The sequence below is a fragment of the Eleutherodactylus coqui genome, chromosome 9, assembly GCF_035609145.1.
Source record: "Eleutherodactylus coqui strain aEleCoq1 chromosome 9, aEleCoq1.hap1, whole genome shotgun sequence".
Taxonomy (NCBI): domain Eukaryota; kingdom Metazoa; phylum Chordata; class Amphibia; order Anura; family Eleutherodactylidae; genus Eleutherodactylus; species Eleutherodactylus coqui.
Genome location: NC_089845.1, coordinates 151,078,159 through 151,097,642, shown reverse-complemented (window position 1 = coordinate 151,097,642; position 19,484 = coordinate 151,078,159). Strand labels below are relative to the sequence as shown.

Here is a 19,484-nt window from a genome sequence, read left to right as displayed (position 1 = left end):
TAGCGTCGTTGTGTAAAGGCAGAAAAAGAGTAAGCCCCCCTAGGAAAACCAGGATACAAATTGGATTGGAAAGGGTTAATACATTTCCAGGAGGAGTAACAGAACAATGTAGAAGACAAGATGCTCCAGAGTTGGTGCCTTTGGGGAACATAAGTAGTTACTAACAGCCAACAGGTCCTTCTGAAGTAGGATCTCAGTCATGCTGATCGAAGTAGTTTATACTTCTAGCAGAGTTTATACCAAATGACCACAAATCCTGGTAATGTTTTAAGTAATTTTATTAAAGCAAGAATTGTATAATTTCAATAAGAAAGCTATCTTTCCCACAAAAACCAACGGTGACGAAATTCTGGGCTTTTCAACCATAAAGATTTACAAAATCAAACAAATTAATGTTTAGCTTTCCGCAGTGTTCAGGATGCCTTTCCCAGGCCTTAAGAAACCCTTTTATTAGTTTTTTCATATTTTACTATTTTTTCTGTAATATCTAGGACCGGCACTGACAGCCCAGACCCGGCAGCAGTTGTACGTAAGCATTGTCATTTTTATTTGATTTTATGTTTTGCAGTTTTTCCATGTTTGATATCTTTCTCAGATGGAGGGAAGTTCTTTAAAGTTCCATCTGCCTAGAAAAGAGAAATAAAACAATTAATACTCTATATTCTATGTTCTTGCTGTGAGATACATTAAGGGGATTGTACCAAAATCAGCATTTATCAACTATCCATCGTCTGATCTGGGGGAGGGGGGGGGGGTCTTACCTTTAAGAGCCCCACCAATCCCAAGATCGGGGACTCTCTGTACAGACATATGGTAACAGATTGAATAGAGCGGAGGTCATGCAGGTGCAGCATCGGTCTATTCATTACAATGGGGCTGCCAAATATCCAAGTACAAGTGCTCAGCTACTGTATGTCTGGCAGTCCCATTGAAGATGAATGGAGCGGCAAGAAGCATGCTCAACCGCAGCTCCATTCAATCTACTCCTCACTGTTGGGGGCGCTTTGAGCCTGCAGTGAGGAAGAGGGGAACACAGGACCCATGTTCTCAGGACTGGTGGGGGTCTCAGCAGTGAGACCCCCACCAATCAGACTTACCACCTATCTTGTGCATGAACTGTTTTGATAAAAAGAGAATATATCACCTATATTTTTACTAATTTAAAAAAGGTGAAGCATTCTTTTTTAATGTTTTTATTTTCAGCTTGCAGTTTTATTCTATTGTCTATACATGACTATGGAGCAGCCATCTTGCCTAAGCTACATTAAACAGCATTTAGAGACATATGCACATCACCTAAATGCTGCAGAGCTGGACCATATAACCAAACAATCTGCCTTTCTACAGTCCTGCAATAGCCACTTTTTTTGTGCTGCAGTTACAGCAGATCAGCACATTGGAATTTTATGCAGCATCAAAATTGTAAGTGAGGTCAGCCTCATTAAAAGCCAAACAGAGTGTGCACTCATAGTAACGTTTAGGGGTTAGCAGGCTTGCTCTCAGTGTAGCACTACCAATGCTGTTATGTAGGGACATTAGTACTTGTAGGGCTCGCATACAGAACAGAGAACTGGGCCAGTGACTTTTTATTAGAATCGAGCCTGGGACTATGGGACACTGATATTGAAGTCTTAGTAAACCTGTAGATTGCAAGTAATATTGGTGTTACTTCCTGAGTGCATTGAGGCGCTGTGATTGTACAAACATGCTGTGTTGAAATTCAATTTATCTTATCTATAGCACATGGTACATATAAGGGCACAGTAGGACAACTGATCTACAGTGAAAAAATGTGCATAGCAGGATAGACCTGAAGTAAATTGTGACATCAATGACATCGGGTGTTCCTGGTGTAAGGAGGCATCTCCAATGAAGAAGAATAGGGCAAGCTATAGGTAGCAGAGTTGGGATATAATGTACAGGTGACTTGCTGCCGCCGAATGTCAAAGGCCATTGTAGTAGTGCAGTACACAGAAGGGCCTGTAGAGGGCTGCAGACAGGACTTCTGAATAGATAGGATTAACGCCTGATGGGTGTGACAGGAATTGGCTGCATAAAAGCCAGTTCCTGCCAGATGCAAGGGGGAAGTTACAGCTCAGGTGAGCTGGAAGGGCTGAAAGCCTAAGGTCCAGTGTGGACCAGTGGAAGCGGTGGAGAGGCCGCATCAGGAACTGGGAGCCTGATCCGTGCGGACCAGTTTTGGGTCAGTCACAAGCCTGACAGAGGAAGACGCCCTCTAGACACCCCGGGCGGGGTAGTGACGGTGACCCAGTGGGTGGTGAACCCAGGATTACACATGGACTGTGTTTGTATGCTGTTTGCTGTGAAATAAAGGCTGGCAGGAGCCAGAACTAAAGCGAATCCACGTCTCTGGAGCATCTCTACACGCGTGGTGCGCCATTTTCATGTATGAGAGGTCGGCGATCCGCAGGCGAGAGACCCCAACTTGCCACACCGTGTACCTAAATATCATTATGTTGTGTAATGTTAACGCAAGGTTGAAGTAATTTGTGCCTTCTATGGAGTGAAGCATTTAATGACGTTCTTTCAGTAAAGTTTGGTTTGTTGTAAAAAATTTCTGCCTCCGTCTGCCACCGCTGCGCCACAATACCACCCGCCTGCTTCACGTCTTACACGGCCGCCGCTCCAGCAGTATTGTCCTTGGCCTTCTGTGCGGATTCTTCAGCATAATGGGCTTGCAGCACAGCAACGGCTTCATCAACCTAAGATAAAAAGCCACATGTAACACCAGACCAGCGTTGTGATGGCCTCAAAACAAAGAAAGACACAAACTGCACTGAATACCTTCGAGCCGAGAGATTCTGGTGACTCGAGCATGTGGAGAAGTTCAGAAGCGTCAATTTCCAGCAGCATGCCTGTGATTTTAGCAGCCAGCGTCGGGTGAATGGCTTCAATAAGAGGGAAGAGACGCTCGCCTGGAAGCAAAAAGCTCCAAGTCAGATTTTACGTCCTTTGCACACTATAGCAGAAGTGAAGCTGTACATACCTAGCATATGTTTCTGTTCCTGTAGCGGAGCAGAGGCCAGCATAGAAACAGTTAAAGGCTCTTGTCCTTGCACATGGACAGCCGGCTGCAAAGCAAACGTGATAATACAATTTAAGGTCACATCTGGTTACTATGAGATTGAGTTGGCGCATACCTCTCATGCAGGTAAGCCGTTAAGGTGCGCTCACACGTAGCCGATTTGCAGCAAATTTCACCCTTTCAAGTGAATTCTGCACCCAAAATCCACAGCAAATCAGCTACGTGTGAATGCACCTTAAAAGTTTTAAAGGTACCAATACCCCTTGGATTGCTGACCACCAAATAGTCATTCCACTGAGCTATTATTCCCAACCCCTGCATATACAATGCTCTGTTTAGCTAAGCATACATGTGTTCTCAAAGGGGAGAGGAGAATAAGCCACTGCCAGACACCTCCAATGAGAACAAAGGGTCCAGCCAGGAACATAAGTAGAGGGGGTGCAGAGGGTGCGGTCACACAGGGACCCAGGACCCCTAGAGGGCTCATAAAGTTTCTCTTCCCTGTATTGGAAACTAATACTATCAACGAAGCTTTATAGTTGGAGGCCCAGTTCCAGATTTTGCACTGGGGCCCCGCAGCTTCAAGTTACGCCTCTGGGTCCAGCATATTGAAATTTAACCTGCCCCATCGTTCTCCACCATCTGATGTGCTGGGGGAGAAAGTCAGGACATGCCTATTAGCACATATATCAGATGGTCAGTGGGCCCAGCTAGAATAGGTTTTCACTATAGCCTTCAATGCCTACCTGCTGCATAGCAACTTGTGGCTGAGTATTAAGTCCCATTATTTGGGTTGAAATTTTTGCTGTAGGGGGAAAGAAAAATGAACATTGACTTCTAAAAATTTCAAGTTACTACAAAAAAGACAAGTATTCAAGTAATATGTAATGTTCCATGTAATATTAATACTTGGGACAATGCAGCTATGACCGGGAGTACGACTCACATTATGGTCAGGGACATTTGGGGCCATCCTTTTAAACTGAATAGACTCATTTAGAGAGTTGGGAACTTTGGACCCACATTTTATACAAAGCAGATGTCCCTTCAGACTGTCACTTCAAAGTGACTCAAACCACATCTACCACCAAAATGTGCAATGGGAAATCCACATGGTGCTCAATAAGCAGTATCACATTAAGAAAAGCTATGTCAGCTGGTTTAGATGAGATAGAAAGAAATGCAATATTTTGGGCCAAGACATTATTTTGTGAGCCCCAAACAAACTGGAGTTTCTACAGAAAGATGTAAACCGACGAGCACTTACCAACATGTTGGGATGATACAACACGTTGGGCTGGAGAGGCTGGTCTCATTGCTCTGAAGGTTGGAGGTCTTGGAGCAGCAGGTCTGATGGCTCCTGGAGTATTCTGGAAAGCTGCAGGAAGGTAAATAGATAATTTAAGTTACTTAAGACAACCTAAAACTAGAAGGTCTAGTTGATACTGGAGCTATAAAAGTTCACATCAAGATTATCAGGTTACCTGCACCAGGAACATATATCATTATACAAAACAAGCTATTCAACGTATGACTTACGATGAGGTCTAGCACCTTGTGCTGTCCAATGGGGACTAGGTCTAAGCTGAGCTATTGGTCCAGTTGGGTAGTAAGCAGCACGATTTTGAGCCTAAAGAGAAAACATGTATTTCACAAAGTAGACTTGCCGCATGCACAAGAGATTAATTAATAGGCTTGAAGTGTCAAGACATACCGGTGGAATAGCTGCCATGAAGTAGCTGGATGCTGGTGGTTGATAAGGGTTGATGACTAGGTTGGGTTCAGCCCTCACACTGGCCATTCTCTGCATGTACTGGTAGGTCAGATGGGCTTGACGTTCCTCCTTGCGTTGTGCCAAGGCAACATACAACGGCTTGGTGGCCACAATCCTACCATTCATTTCTTTGACAGCTTTGGTTGCCTCTTCTGGGGAGGAGAAACAAACAAAGCCGAATCCTTTGCTGTATCCACCTTCCATCATGACCTGAATCAGACAACAGAAGTCTTTTAAATGAAGTATAAATGCACAAAATTTCTTGGTACAGATCTGTCAACATTTGAATTTGTTAAAAGACGTGAAGCTACAACAACAAATACAAATGATTGTCTGGTATAGGAGAAAACGTTGCAGTAAGGCCTTGTTCACACGGGCAACACGGCATCGGCGCAAGAAAACCTTAGCGATACCACATCGCTGGTCCGTGCGATATTGCTGCGGTTTCTAGCGGTGATAACACGATTTTGTAGCGCTACAAAGTCGCTTGAAATATAAGCCCTACCCTGAAAATAATCCCTTGCTGCAGATTTTTTTTTGTTCTTTTTTTAAAGTATACATCGCCTTAGAAGCGCTGGCTGGGGCTCCACTGCAGCTTCTTCCTGGTCCCCGGCACTGTTCTTCATCTCTTCTGGCCGGGGATTGAAAAATCTCTGCCTCCTGGAAGCCCTGTCTGTGACTGGCTGACGCTTAGCTAATCAGATCCAGCGCTCGATGAATGACTGTGGTTGGTTCATCGAGCGCTGGCTGTGATTGGCCAAGCGTCAGCCAATCAGAGGCAGCACTTCCAGGAGGCGGGATTTTTTAATCCCCGGCCAGAAGAGATGAAGAAGAACAGTGGCGAGGACCAGGAAAAAGATGTACCGGAGATGACAGCGCTTCTAAGGTGATGTATACTTTTTTTCCCCTGCAGTTAGAGCTTAGGTTATGGCTTTGACGGTAGGATGTCCTACTGTCAAAGTTGCATCGCACCGCATGAAAACTCTGTTTTTGTGCGATGCAACAATGAGGAATGCTCCATAGGCAAACATGGGCTGCAAAACCTCACGAGTTGTGTGCAAATCACGGGACCCGTGAGGTTTTTGTGTCGGGTTGTCGCATGCCACAAAACATTGCATGTGTGAAGTAACCCATAGGAAAGCACGGGCTTCACATACATGCGATTTGTAGCAATGCAACTTTGTCGCCCGTGTTAACGAGGCCTAAACTGTATGTAAGGATGATTATATGTTTAGAAGACCTGTGCTCACCTTCGCACTGGTGATGGTACCAAAAGGAGAGAATTCTTTTTGCAGTCTTTCATCATCAATTCCAGCATCCAGATTTTTTACGTAGAGATTGACTCGCTGTAAAAATGAAACATTGATTAACAAACCTCACTAATCTAGAGAAAACTAAAAGAAGGTCACTTACCTGATATCTGGTGATTTGGTCTTGCCTCATTTGTTCAAACTTTCTCTTAAGCTCAGTCTGCCTCTCAACTTTCTTCTGGGCTCTTCCAACATAAATGGCTTTACCATTCATGTCTTTACCATTCATTTCATCCACAGCCTTAAGAAAAGTTGGAAAGTTAGTTCACAGAACCAGCCCCAGGTTATGCTGGTATTTAAAGGGGTTTCCTCATCTCAAACATATATGATGTACGCACAGGATTTGCCATAAATGTCTGACAGATGCTCTCTCATCTCTATGACCCTCATCTTGCTGGAGGAAGGGTCCTGTGACCCATATCTGTTGATTCAGACCAGCCACAGGTCCCATATACTTCAACATGAGTTAGAACTACACCATATCTAGTGGAAATGCCCCAAATGTTTAAGGGGAGCTGTAACTAGACTTTCAGCCATTACTGTACTTTATGCAAGATACCCAAGAAGAATGATGTGGGTAGAACCAGTCTCTTGAGGAGTCATGCAGTTCTGGCTTCAGTGATGTCCGACAGGCTGGAATAAGTCATTACAAGTCAACTACAGTCACATCTGGCACATGCGTAGTGAAGTGATGCTGAATGGTCTCACCACTGGCCACAGCTGGCTAGTGATGAAATATCCCCCCCCCCCCCCCCCATGGGACTGGATGAGTGCTCAGATGACTTCTCAGGTAATATACAGTATATACAGCATGCTCTATATTAGAAGTATTTACGCATAATGTTAAACCAGACACTGGACAGAGGGCTGTTTAGAATACCCCAGCAGTAGCGATGAGAGAACTTTTTGAAACATGAACTTCACCAATAGTTTTAATAAAGGGAGTATAACACTGTCTAAGAGCAATAAAAGCCCTGTACCTTGTATGATACTCTTATGTTACCTAGGAGTGTATCTAAGTACTTCTGAGCTGTTTTTAAGGCGAAGTTAATGGAAAAAAGGAAGAAAAAAAGAATAGAAAAAGAAAGAAAATAAAGCAAGAAGAAGAAGAAGGAGGAAAACAAGTTGTAGAAGGAAAAACAAAAGGAAAGTAGGAAAAAGATGGAAAAAGGAAAAAGTAGGAGGGGAAAAAAGAGGAAAAAGAAGAAAAAAGTATTTTTTCTTCTCTTTCCTTCTTATTTTCTTCTTTTTCCTTTTTCTGCTTCTTTTTTTCAACCTTTGTTCCTTCTTTTTTCTTACTTTTTCTTTTTTTATCTACTTTTTCTTTCAGCAGGTTTGACTGCGACAAACTGCCCAAGATTCAGGCAGAAGGAAAAAGGGTCAAAAAGAAGAAAAAGAAGAAAAACAAAGTAGAAGAAGGAAAAAGGGGGAAAATGAAGAAGTTGAAAGAGAAAAGAAGGAAAAAGACAAAAAGGACAAAAAAGACAAACCGCCAGAGGTTCAAGCAGAAGGGGAAAAAAGAATATAAAGGAAAAATAAGTTAAAAAAAGAAGGAACAAGAACAGGAAAAAAGTTGAAGAAAAAAGAAAGAAGGAGAAAAATGAAGAAGTAACAATATGAAAAATATAGAAGAAGGAAAAAACAAGTAGAAGGAAAATGACGGAAGAAAAATACTCTTCTTTTTCCTTCTCCTTTTTTCTTCTTTTTCCCCTTTCTTCTTTTTTACTTCTTCTTTTAGCAGGTTTGGCTGAGACAAACTTTCTGAGTTTGGGGTTCTCGTCTGACCGAACGTTCAGCAAAGTTCAACCCAAAACAAGGTTTGACTGTTTCGATTTGCATAACACTACCCAACAGTATAACAAAATGGTGGTCATTTATTGGCTGAAAACCTATGGGAATCCACATTTTAAAGTCCATAGCTCCCTTGTAGCTACAAAGCATTACTGAAAGTACATTTTGTTTGATAACAGTAATAAGCCAATTCATTTAAACTATATTGAAGTCTGTAAACGTCTTGTAGACATTTGCATATTGCAACTTAAGCCAAACATACTGCAGGCTACATAAAGACTTAAAGGGATATTCCGGTTACTAAGTGTTTTTTCCAGTTTTCACCCATCCACTTTCAATGGGTTGTGATGAAAAAGTCCAGTGCTGTTGTGAGGGTATATATATATATTGCCATATGTTTTTTATGCTTTATACCTATATGCAAGTTCTATTCAATTTTCCCTTGTTTGAAAAAGATGAAGAGCCAGTTCCGATAATGCCAACCACGTATGTTACCAGAAGAATGGAGAAATGTACTAGTACTGCGCCTGCCCTGGTCTCATAAGATGGACTGTCAGTGGACTTCCCATTTGCCTAGGGAAAGTGCAGAAGAGCTTAGGTTCCGGCGAGGGCACACCCTGCGGGGTGTTAACTCGTACAGATAGAGGGTATGGATGCCCGGAAATAAGCCCAGGGAATCCATGGCCTCCTTCTGAGGTGAGGTAGGGATCCCTCCCTTTTAGGAGTAGGGACTTACGGGCAGTGGAGAAACCCTGACGCAAGAGAGAGACGACCGAGGAAGAGTGCAAGGTCTGATGCTTGATCTCCATATTAAGTTTTTTAGGGGGGTTTGTGAGGGTATATATATATATATATATATATATATATATTGCCATATGTTTTTTATGCTTTATACCTATATGCAAGTTCTATTCAATTCCAAATGAGAAAAAACTTATATGTCGCCTTACATCAGATATTCCAAAGGCCTTGCCAGGCGAAGACAAAATGTACAGCAAAGGAAGAACCAGACACAAGGACGCATACTTGGCTGTTTTTCCAGAGGCGCCGTAGCAAGATAACGACTGTTTTCACTGTCTCAGGCCGGAAATCCGGACTTCCCATATATGGTTATAAGCCCATCACCCATTCCTGGTGATGAGACAAAGGGTATAAGATCTCATGTAATCTGTAATAAAGCGCGAAGCGCAGTCATGTCCCCGTGTGAGGAACGATACCAGACCTCCGTGTGGTGTTTTCTTCTTATCGCCGGCAGCGGGGCAAGTGGGGTGGGCCTGATTGGTGCTGTACTTGGAATATTACCCTGACACTGTGCCCATTGAAATTATCTAGTTATACCCATGACTGTGACTATACCAAGGGGGCGCCCTCTACATCTAGAGGGAAGAAGGTTTCTACACCAACATAGAAGGTAGTTCTTTAGTGTAAGAGCAAAACTGTAGTGTTTTAGTGTTACACTTTAGTGTAATGACAAACTCATTAAGTACCGGAGGGGCCTGGACGCCTTTCTTAGGCGTTACAATATTACATGTTATAGTCCCTGATTACTTTAGAAAGGGTGTTGATCCAGGGATTGTTCTGATTGTCAGATCGGAGTCGGGAAGGATTGGTGGGGGTCCCATTGGTCAGACCTTCCAACAATCCATCGGTTTTCACCCATCCAGTGAATGGGTGAAAACTGGAAAAAACAGTAACTGGAGTATCCATTTAAGCTGAAGTGATGCAGAGCATTGTCCAATGCTTAACTAAACAACTTCAGTAACAAAAGTGCAAGTATAGGTGTGGGGGCCCATTTAGTTGTATCGGAGACTGACCATGTTAGATATTTGGCTCACATGACTTTCACCACAAAACATAATTTGCAGCTGTGAAGCCCTCACCAAGAAATGAATATTCTAGCTCCAACTTACTTTTTGGGCATCCTCGTGTTTCTCAAAGCTGACAAAGCCAAACCCCTTGGACTTCCCACTTTCATCAGTCATAACCTTAACACTAAGAGCCGGTCCTAGAGTGAGATGAATGCATAAGTGAGGTTAAGCATGGAACCAGATGACCAGGAGCTGAAGAGGATTGTAGATACGGCTGCAAAGCCAAAGTCAAAGATCCTTACCATATTTGCCAAACAATTCCTTGAGCCGTTCATCATCCACGTCTTCACCAAAGTTCTTAATATAAACGTTTGTGAACTCTTTAGCTTTAGCTCCAAGTTCAGCTTCTCGATCCTTGCGTGACTTGAAACGACCGACAAACCTTTACATGAAGTAAAAATATATGTATCAACTCAGCTGAAACCACTAAATGTCACCAAAACGTCCACTTGAGTGTTGATACTTGGGTGTGCAATGTACTAAAAACCATGTCCACTGAGAATGTATCCGACAGTTACTGCTACCATAGACCTACACTTAAATCAGCCTTCCAGTCCCAGACAAACCAAGAGGCTGCACCACTTCTACATCTAACCAACATGCATTCACATTGCTCTGATAGGCCAACGCTGCTCACATAAGAAGCTTTGACCAATCACGCAGCATGTAATGTCTTAGACTACCAATGCACCACCACTGCATAGTGTGCATCAGGTAGTCAGAAAAGCAGTACTGTACGGCCGTTTTGTTTTGTCTGGTATCGAAGAGTCCCCTTCACCCATTAAAGGGGTTGTCCTAAAGACAACACTTTAAACAATGCAGGCCACAGGGCAGTCATCTGATCGTCCCAGGTCCTACTCTCAATAAATAGACAATTTTGGGAAAAGCTACCACCAGCCATTTCCCCTGCAGCGGTCATTGCAGAGGTAATGTAGTATTACATGGTGGCTATTCAGATGAGGGGCTATCTTTTTAGTACAGAGAAGAAATAATTAAAGGGATAGCGCTCTGGAGGTGCACGTATGTTATAGTGTATTACTTGGGAGATAGGGACTCACCATAGGTTTGCTATTTAGACCCTAATAAAAGAGCCAACTGCAAACTTTGATGGCATCCCAAAAGGTCATATAGTCAATGCAGTATTTCGGATCCCAGTGCATCCCAAATCCACCGCAAGTGGAGGGAAAACACACCAGATAAAAGTGACAGAAACAAATAGCAATCTAGGGACAAACACATAGATAGGTAAAAAACATGTGGTCAAATACTCGTGGGATCAAGTGCAGTAGGTATAAAGAATAGGGTTTACAATTGGAGGAGGCCTCTCTCCAGTAGACCTCCCAGGACCGACTTCATAGTGAACGCCAACAAGCCCCCCTCCCTCATTAACCAACAGGTACCTTACTATAAAGGCACACTCTTTCCATCTATGTACATGGTTGAAAAAAGGGGGCCCTGAGCAGCCCTGAAACGCGTTGCAAGTGTATTTTATGTTCAAACCTTTTAACTGTTTGTTCCACCTTGTAGGATTAAATCTGAAGTTTCTGTACAAGAACTTATACATTTCTTTTGGCTTGAAAGTCGTTCCTGGTTGGTCTCCTGGAGAGACACCTCCTCCAATTGTAAGTCCTATTCTTTATACCTACTGCACTTGATCCCACGAGCGTTTAACCACTTTTTTTTACCTATTTGTGTATCTTTTTAACCTGAGTAGTACTTATAAGTTATCGTAAGTTCACCAGAACATGAACTGCTTGTAAAGAGTACCAGAGGGGATTCAAAACAAGGGGCTGTCCCCTCCACAGGTCATATGGACTGGAGTAATGTTCATGAGACAACCCCTTTGACGAATTCTACTTTATTATATTTTTATGTGAGTGTTACATAAGGGTACGTACACATTGCGGTCTTGTAAAAGCATGCCATTCATCTTGTCGATGGCCCTTTCTGCAGATTCCTGGGTGTCGAAATGTACAAATCCGTAGCCCTTGGACCCATTTTCATCACAAACAACCTGTAAGTCCAAATTAGTGAGTTACAAGTTGCCAATAAACAATAATACAGCCTCTGAAGACATATCTAGAAGTGATTACCTTGCAAGACAAGATATTGCCAAAAGCAGAAAATGTATTGTACAGCGCTTTGTTATCGATAGATTTGTCAAGGTTTTTGATGAAAATGTTGCCGACAGCACTCTTATGCAGAGATGGGTCCCGCTGAGACCACATGATGCGAACAGGTTTGCCCTTAATGACATCAAAGTTCATGGTATCCAGAGCACGTTCAGCTGGTAAGAGGGGGAAGACAGAAAACACATTTATACACTAGATGCTCGAGTGTTCTGATTACTCATTAGTCTATGTAAACCAGATTGACAGGGAGTGTGGGGTTTGATTGGTCGGCAGGGAGGTGTTGACCATTTTCGCTACCTTGACAGCCATCTCTCCACAAAAGCTAACATCGACGCCAAATGTCAGCATTCTGGAAGAAGCAAAGACCACCAGCATTGAAGTGATGATCCTTCACCATCAACTTCGCTGGACTGGCCACATTGTGCAAATGCCCGATTACCGTCTCCCAAAGCAATTACTATACTGTCAACTGAAGAATGGAAAATGGGATGTTGGTGGACAGCAAAAGAGATCAAAGATGGGCTTAAAGTTAACCTTAAAAACTGTGGCAGTCGTTACCAAAAGCACTGTGAATTTTGAAGAGGCAGGAATGGAGGGTGAAAGGGAAAAACATATCAAGAGGAAAGCATGTCAAGCCAACATCAGGACCGTCTTCCATTTGGAAACCAATGTCCCCACTGTGAAACAACCTACGAATAAAGAATAGGTCTCCATAGTCACCTAAGGACCCACCACAAAGACTCCATACTTGGAAGGCAATCATGCTCAGCCACGAGTGATAGCCTATGATATATGATATTCTGGCTCCTCCTCTCAGAGGGTGTCGGTTACTCCTCTGTGTGTGAGGTTTGGTCCAGTTCACATCCATCTGTGCAGTTTAACAATCATGTAAATTCCTGGGTTTCATACTTACCTGGTGTTGAGCTGCCTCTTTGTACTGTCATTTAGTTGTTATTTTCATCTCACAACTGTCATCTGCTTTTCCATCTTAGGGACAATTTAGGGAGCTGCCCAGTTTCGTGATGCAGGGTTGCCCTCGTCAGGGCGATTGCCCTGCCTTTAGGCAGGTTTCTTCCCCATACTAGTTAGACAAGGTGAGATCTCCCTTTTCCTATTGTTTAGTTCAATTTTTGTCAGCTTTTCTTTTCAAAGCTTTAGTATAGTGTGTATATCTATCTATTGGACAACTAATACAACTGATTTGGGCAAGATGTTTAGACATCTAGCTGAGATGTAACACAGCTCAAAATCCCTTGCATAGAGATACAGTTTAATTCCCCACAACTGCCACTAGAAGGCACTAGACACTAGGCACATATTGATTAAAGTTACGCTTTACATCTATGCAGGGGATTTGGAGAGACAGAGCTCGAAATATATATTAAAAAGCAATCTAATAACTACGGTCTCAGACCATGCCCCGGTCCACGTGGACCTACGCCTCCTCCACCCCAAACCCAAAGAATGGAGATGGAGGCTTAACGCTTCCCTGCTTGACTCCCCAGAGGAGAAAGACAGATTAGCGGCCGCGTTGGAGGAGTATTTCTCCATCAATTCAGGAGGAGATGTGGGGGTGCCGATGGTCTTGGAAGCTCATAAGGCGTTCATGCGAGGACAATTGATAGCTTTAGGGACCAGGACAAAAAAACTCCTTCAAAAGGATATAGATGACAGATTAAACAAAATTGCTAAACTGGAACAACTGACAAAATTATCTCAATCTAAATTAGCTTTTGAGGAGCTAGAAGCACTGAGAAGGGACCTCAAGCAACGCCTGGATTCACGGTACAATAAAAAACACCTTTACCTAAAACATATGATATATGCTCAGGGTAATAAAGGCAGCAAATTCATGTCTTCTTTGATTAAAAAAGCCTGCGCCAAAAATGTCGTACATTCTATAAAAACCCCTAATGGTTCACAGGTCACAACATCAAAGGAAATCGCAAAAGCATTCCATCAATATTATTCCGACCTTTACAACATAAAACAACAGAAAAATCCCTCCCCAGAGAAGGAGGAGGAAATAGATCAAAGGATAAACACTTTCCTACACCAAGCCCATCTTCCCAAACTAGATAAGGAACAAGCAGAATCCCTAACGACACCGGTTTCACGGGAGGAAGTTGAGTTGCTACTAAAATCCTGCCCAAAGGGCAAAAGCCCTGGTCCTGACGGCCTAGACATTTTGTATTATAATTCCTTCAAGGATATTCTTGTGCCCAAACTCACTGATCTCTTTAATGCCCTGTTTCATGGAGCCCCACTCCCGAATCAGGCCCTAGAGGCTCATATTACCGTATTACATAAGGATAACAAAAACCCTGAATCTTGCAATAACTACCGCCCAATCTCGCTCTTAAATTGTGATTTAAAACTTTGGGCTAAACTCTTAGCCAAAAGGTTGGAAAATTTCCTACCATCCTTGATTAATGAGGAACAAACGGGGTTTGTAGGTGGGAGAGAGGGCAGAGATAACAGTAGGAGAATCCTCCATGCTATCCGGTACGCACACAAATTCAAGGAGCCTTTACTCCTGGTCGGAACAGATGCCGAAAAGGCTTTCGACCGGATAGACTGGAACTATATGAAAAAAACTCTGCTCCACTTTAACATTCCCCAGTTTTTTGTAACAGCCATTTTTTCCCTATATGCATCACCGTCTGCCAGAATAAAAATCAACGAAATCTTATCACCACCTTTCGATATTAAAAATGGGACCCACCAGGGTTGCCCCCTGTCTCCTTCCCTATTTGTGTTGGCTTTAGAACCTTTTCTTCAATCTATCAGATTAGACCCAGAAATTCGAGGCTTAGACTGGGGGAAACATTCCCTTTCTTCCGCGGCCTTTGCCGATGATATTTTATTTTTAATAACCAATCCAGAGAAAGGACTAACCAAACTTGAAACCGCATTGATCAATTTCGGAACTTTTTCCAACTTTAAAATTAATTTCACTAAGTCCACGGTCTTGAATATTTCAATCCTGGAAGCACGCTATAGAGCCATTAAAGAAAAATCACCCTTTAACTGGGCAAACAATTCGATGGACTACTTGGGTATAAAATTGACCAAAAAAATAGAAGACCTGTACCAAGCGAATTTCCCCCCACTTATAGGCCACATTAAAAATCTCCTAAGGCACTATGACATCGCCCTAATATCGTGGTTCGGGAGGAAAAATATTTTAAAGACCTATATCCTCCCAACAATACTTTATAAAATTAGAATGATCCCAATCCATATACCAAAGAGCTTTTTTAAAACCCTGCGATCAATTTTTACAGGATTCGTATGGAGAAATAAAAGACCTAGATTGGCATACAGCCTTATGACTAAAAGAAGAACTGAAGGCGGAATAGACCTACCCAACGTAGCAGAATTCTATGAAGCCGCCCAATTAGGGTATTGGATGGATCTGGCGTCCCCAATAAAAGACAAAACACTAGCAACGTTGGTAGAAACCTCGGAAGGAAGATCATACTTGAAAAACCTGTGGTTCCCTTCGAATATTGGAATTAGGTCGAAAAGCTTTAATCCCCTCCTAAAAGGCCCTTGCGAGGTATGGTCTAAATTAAAAGATTCCTTAGCACCTACTCCATCGCCAGGCACCCCCATCAGAGCCATCCCTAACTTCCTTAACACCCCAGCCGACCCGGCCTCCCACTCTGTGTGGGAAAAATTTAAAGAAAACAAGATAGGAGTTCTGCAAACTTTGGCGCATAAAAATGTAGATGAAATCTTAAAAGAGCTCCTCCCAGGACATAACCTCTCATTCCTACAACAGAACTATATAAAAAAATCACTAACGGACTTCTTCAAAAAATTTAACTCAACAAGACCACATACAAACTTTGAAAAAATCTTGTCAGACAATAACCCTAAACTCAGGAAAATTTCATATATTCGAAAACAAATTATCACTAAGCCCTCCCACACCAAACCCAACTTTCTCCAGTCCTGGGAGAAGGAACTGGGTATCTCTCTCTCACCATCAGATATCAAAACAATCTTGACGACCTCCTACGGCATCTCGCCCTGTGTAATTGCTCAAGAAAGCCATTACAAGCTGCTGGTAAGGTGGTATAAAACCCCCCAGTGGCTGGCTGCCTACAAATTAACTCCAAATGGTAATTGCTGGAGATGCGGGAACGAGGTTGGATCGTATTCTCATATCTGGTGGAGCTGCCCGATCTTGACCCCCTTCTGGACAGAGGTGGTGGCGACTCTACAGAAATTTTCACCGGGACTACATATCTCCCCTGAGATGCTGTTCCTTTGGAAACCGTCTGGGGAGTTCCATCCGAGGAGAAATCCACTCATTGCCTTCCTTCTAGATGCCGCCAAAGCATTAATTCCATTACTATGGTTGCAGAAGTCCCCCCCCTCTCTAAATCAGTGGATGGAGAGGGTAGACTCCATAGCTAACCTGGAGGAACTCTCCAGTTGGGCCACCGGTTCTCAAGAAAGATTCTGGAACACATGGGGTCCCTGGCGACAGCTGAGGTCCACATGACGAGCTCTTGGACCTAAGAGTTGGGGTCTCTCACGGGATGGACGGCACCCTCCTGCTTCCCTACACTAAATTGACCATAGCCCCATCCCATAACTCATAGAGTTTCTTTTCAGTTAGTTCACTAGTGGGCGGTTCCAGTCGCCTTTCCACCTCTCCCCCCGGTACCCACTTAAAAGGGAATACACTACAACCTGCTCTTCATACGCATAGGACGATGTTGAAGAGCTATATCCCACGCAGATATTTCAGCTCTAACTAGAGCTGAACACCAACCATACAGTAAGCTCACAAGAATCCCTCTCCCCCCCCCCCCCATCCTTTACTTACCTACCTTCCCCTTCCGTCTGTCTTCCTACCCTATTACCCCACCTCCCATTGCCTAACAACTTTATAGTTAAAGTGTGGTTACGCATCCAAATCGATCCGGTTGTCTATTAAAATCCACACGCCTCGACTTTTTTTTTTCTCTCTTCTTCTTTTTATGGCAAAAGACTGTCCTCTGGTTTACCAATTGCATCTAAACAAAGAGACAATTACACCATTCGACCCGAAAGAAGAATCCTCTTCAAGTTTTATTTGCAGTTCTTCTCCTTCATCCGGATATTTGTACGATGCAAATTGATATTGTCATTTTATAGAATCTGTCTATGTCATATGTTATGTCTAACAAAAAATTGTAATAAAAATCTGATTTAAAAAAAAAAGCAATCTAATATTCAAGGGGAACATCCACTTTAGGGTCCATTTACATATTTTTGGCCCATGAGCCCTCCCAGCAATGCAATTACAGCACAAAGCCCTATAATAACCTATGAAGCTATTCAGACTATCGATTTTTCACATGGACTAATGGTTCATGTGAAAATAAAAAAACCCTCTACCTGTACTATTCTCATCCATTTTCATGGGTGCGAATAGGACATGCAATGTGCAAGCTCGGTGGAAATTAGACAGTATAAAAACTGGTGTCCATATACTCTCCAAATAGAGATGCAATGCACTTATGGCAGTGTGGATCCGGCCTAAAAGATGCCATTCTCCTAAGAACTCTGTTCATTAGCTAAAGCCAGGATCCATGTCTTTTCCCTAGAGGACTAGAGGATTTTAGTGGAGGCGGTGGATACATATTTATTTTAATGGACGCTCCCAGCTCTTCATTTTCCATGCAGCAGTGCCTGGAGGTGCATGTGTTCTGCTAACATGGAGGTTCAACAGGAGGACCTAATGTGTGTAGGACCTTCTTAGTGTAGAATTCGAACGACCATTGGAAATATGACAAAAGAAACAAGTAGAGAACACCAAATATATACAATATGTTGCAAGTAACCGAGGTGTGCGATAAGAATAATGTGCTGGTAATTCTGCTTCCATCCAGAGCCGTTTTATTACCCAAGTGGGCCCAGTGCATGGGTATTAGACCGGGACCCCTCCTCCACTGTTGTCCTACTCTTGTCCACAAACTTTTTTTGTGGCAAGAAACAATACTCATACTCCCCTAAGCCAGGCCCAGGAGGCTGCTGGCTTTCCTGCGTTCCCTGCTCACCTCCTTGTCTAGAATTCCCACACATATGACCACTGTAGCCAATCCATGGCTGTAACAGGTACTGAGACCAGTGATTGGCCACAGTGGTCACAGACTTCAACAGGCATGTGACTGCTGAACCGGGACGTAAGTGGAGACCGGACTGGCAGAGAGGCACGCAATAGAGGAGAATGGCTTTTTTTTAAACTTTTTTACCTCCTCAATACTTTTCAACTATATTCGCGTCCTGAAGATGCAGATACAACTGAAACTGGTGCCGCTACCAGGGGGCTGAATGCAGTTTGCCCGATGTTCCAAGTGCCCCTTCTTCCATCTATAGAATAATTGGGACCAAGTGATATCATCCTTCACTGAGAGCTTCTAATGACTTATATAAACACATTTATGTTGTGGATTCTACTCAGTGTATCAAGTGCGCCATACATTGCAACGTCTTATATATAGCTGCTCTTACCATCCGCCAGCTCCTGGAAGTTGATGTATCCGTAGCCAAGGGATTGACGGGTGACCCTATCTCTGCATACTCTGATGGACAGTATGCTACCGACAGGGTTGAACTTCTCGTACAGCATGGCCTCAGTGACGTCATGCTGAAGGTCCCCGATATATAGAGACGCTGTTTTGCAGCTCAGAGTGCTCTCAGGCATTATCTGTGTCGCTGGAGGGTTCACTGAAATAAAGGAAACTGTAAAGAAAATACATTAACCCCTTAGGTTGCCTTTACAAGGGGTCATACATGAGCGATGTTTTACCGCATGGCTCCGCGATGCAGGAAACAAATTGTGGCGTGTACTATCTTCTGCGTGCTCTTGCACTGCAACGCCCATTGCTTTCAATGGGACAGGCGTCAGCAGCGCACCGCGTGCCATGTGCGGTCTACCGTTGAGAACAATGGGAGAAAATCCGGTAATATCACTTCTTCCCCAAAGTGACGCATCCACAGGGAATTCACATGGTGGGTAGCGCGATTCACGGCCCGATATCGTACTCGCCAGTGTGAAATTAGCATTAAGGACCCCGTCCCTTTTTCCCATTTCTGTTTCCCCCCCCCCCCCCTTTTAAAAAATCACGACTCTTTGATCTATCCATCGTCGTCGCTGTCTGAGGGCTTGTTTTTTGTGGGACGAGTTGTATTCTTCAATGTTACCATTTAATGTGTCATATAATGTACTGAGAAACTTGTAAAAAAATTTAAGTGGAGTGAAATGCAAAAACCCCCAAATTTAGCATTTTTTTTTTGGGGGGGGGGGGGTGTCTTGTTTCTATGTCGTACACACTGTAACAAAAATGACATTATTCTACGGGTCAGTATGATTACAACAATACCAAATTTATATAGTTTTTTTTCTTTGCTGGACTACTTTTACTTTTATTATTTTCCAAAAACATTTGATTTTTTTTTATTATTTCCTGCCGCCATCTTCTGACAGCCATAACTTTTTATTTTTCCATTGACATAATCATGGGAGGGCTTATTATTTTGCAGGACGTTCTGTAGTTTCTA

At 43.0% G+C, this 19,484-nt stretch overlaps 1 protein-coding gene across 1 annotated transcript; it reads right to left on the bottom strand.

Moving 5' to 3' along the window:
* Positions 1-302: 302 nt before the first annotated feature.
* On the bottom strand, positions 303-18,837 carry LOC136578515 (polyadenylate-binding protein 1-A-like). Its single transcript, XM_066578637.1, has 15 exons — positions 18,435-18,837; positions 11,883-12,076; positions 11,688-11,803; positions 10,032-10,171; positions 9,832-9,926; positions 6,234-6,371; positions 6,071-6,166; positions 4,761-5,030; positions 4,586-4,676; positions 4,314-4,424; positions 3,793-3,851; positions 3,008-3,092; positions 2,806-2,936; positions 2,635-2,723; positions 303-626 (listed from the first exon to the last, which is right to left on the bottom strand). The coding sequence occupies exons 1-15, from the start codon at positions 18,625-18,627 to the stop codon at positions 611-613; spliced, it is 1,824 nt and encodes a 607-aa protein (XP_066434734.1). The 5' UTR covers positions 18,628-18,837; the 3' UTR covers positions 303-610.
* Between the last annotated feature and the right edge of the window lie 647 nt (positions 18,838-19,484).

Bases quoted from the DNA above. Each gene is read 5' to 3' on its own strand.
- LOC136578515 (XM_066578637.1), bottom strand. From the start codon at position 18,627: ATGCCTGAGAGCACTCTGAGCTGCAAAACAGCGTCTCTATATATCGGG. The intron at 11,804-11,882 runs GTAATCACTTCT...TTGGACTTACAG, and splicing joins GCAATATCTTGTCTTGCAAG to GTTGTTTGTGATGAAAATGG. The intron at 5,031-6,070 runs GTGAGCACAGGT...TGTCTGATTCAG, and splicing joins GTACCATCACCAGTGCGAAG to GTCATGATGGAAGGTGGATA.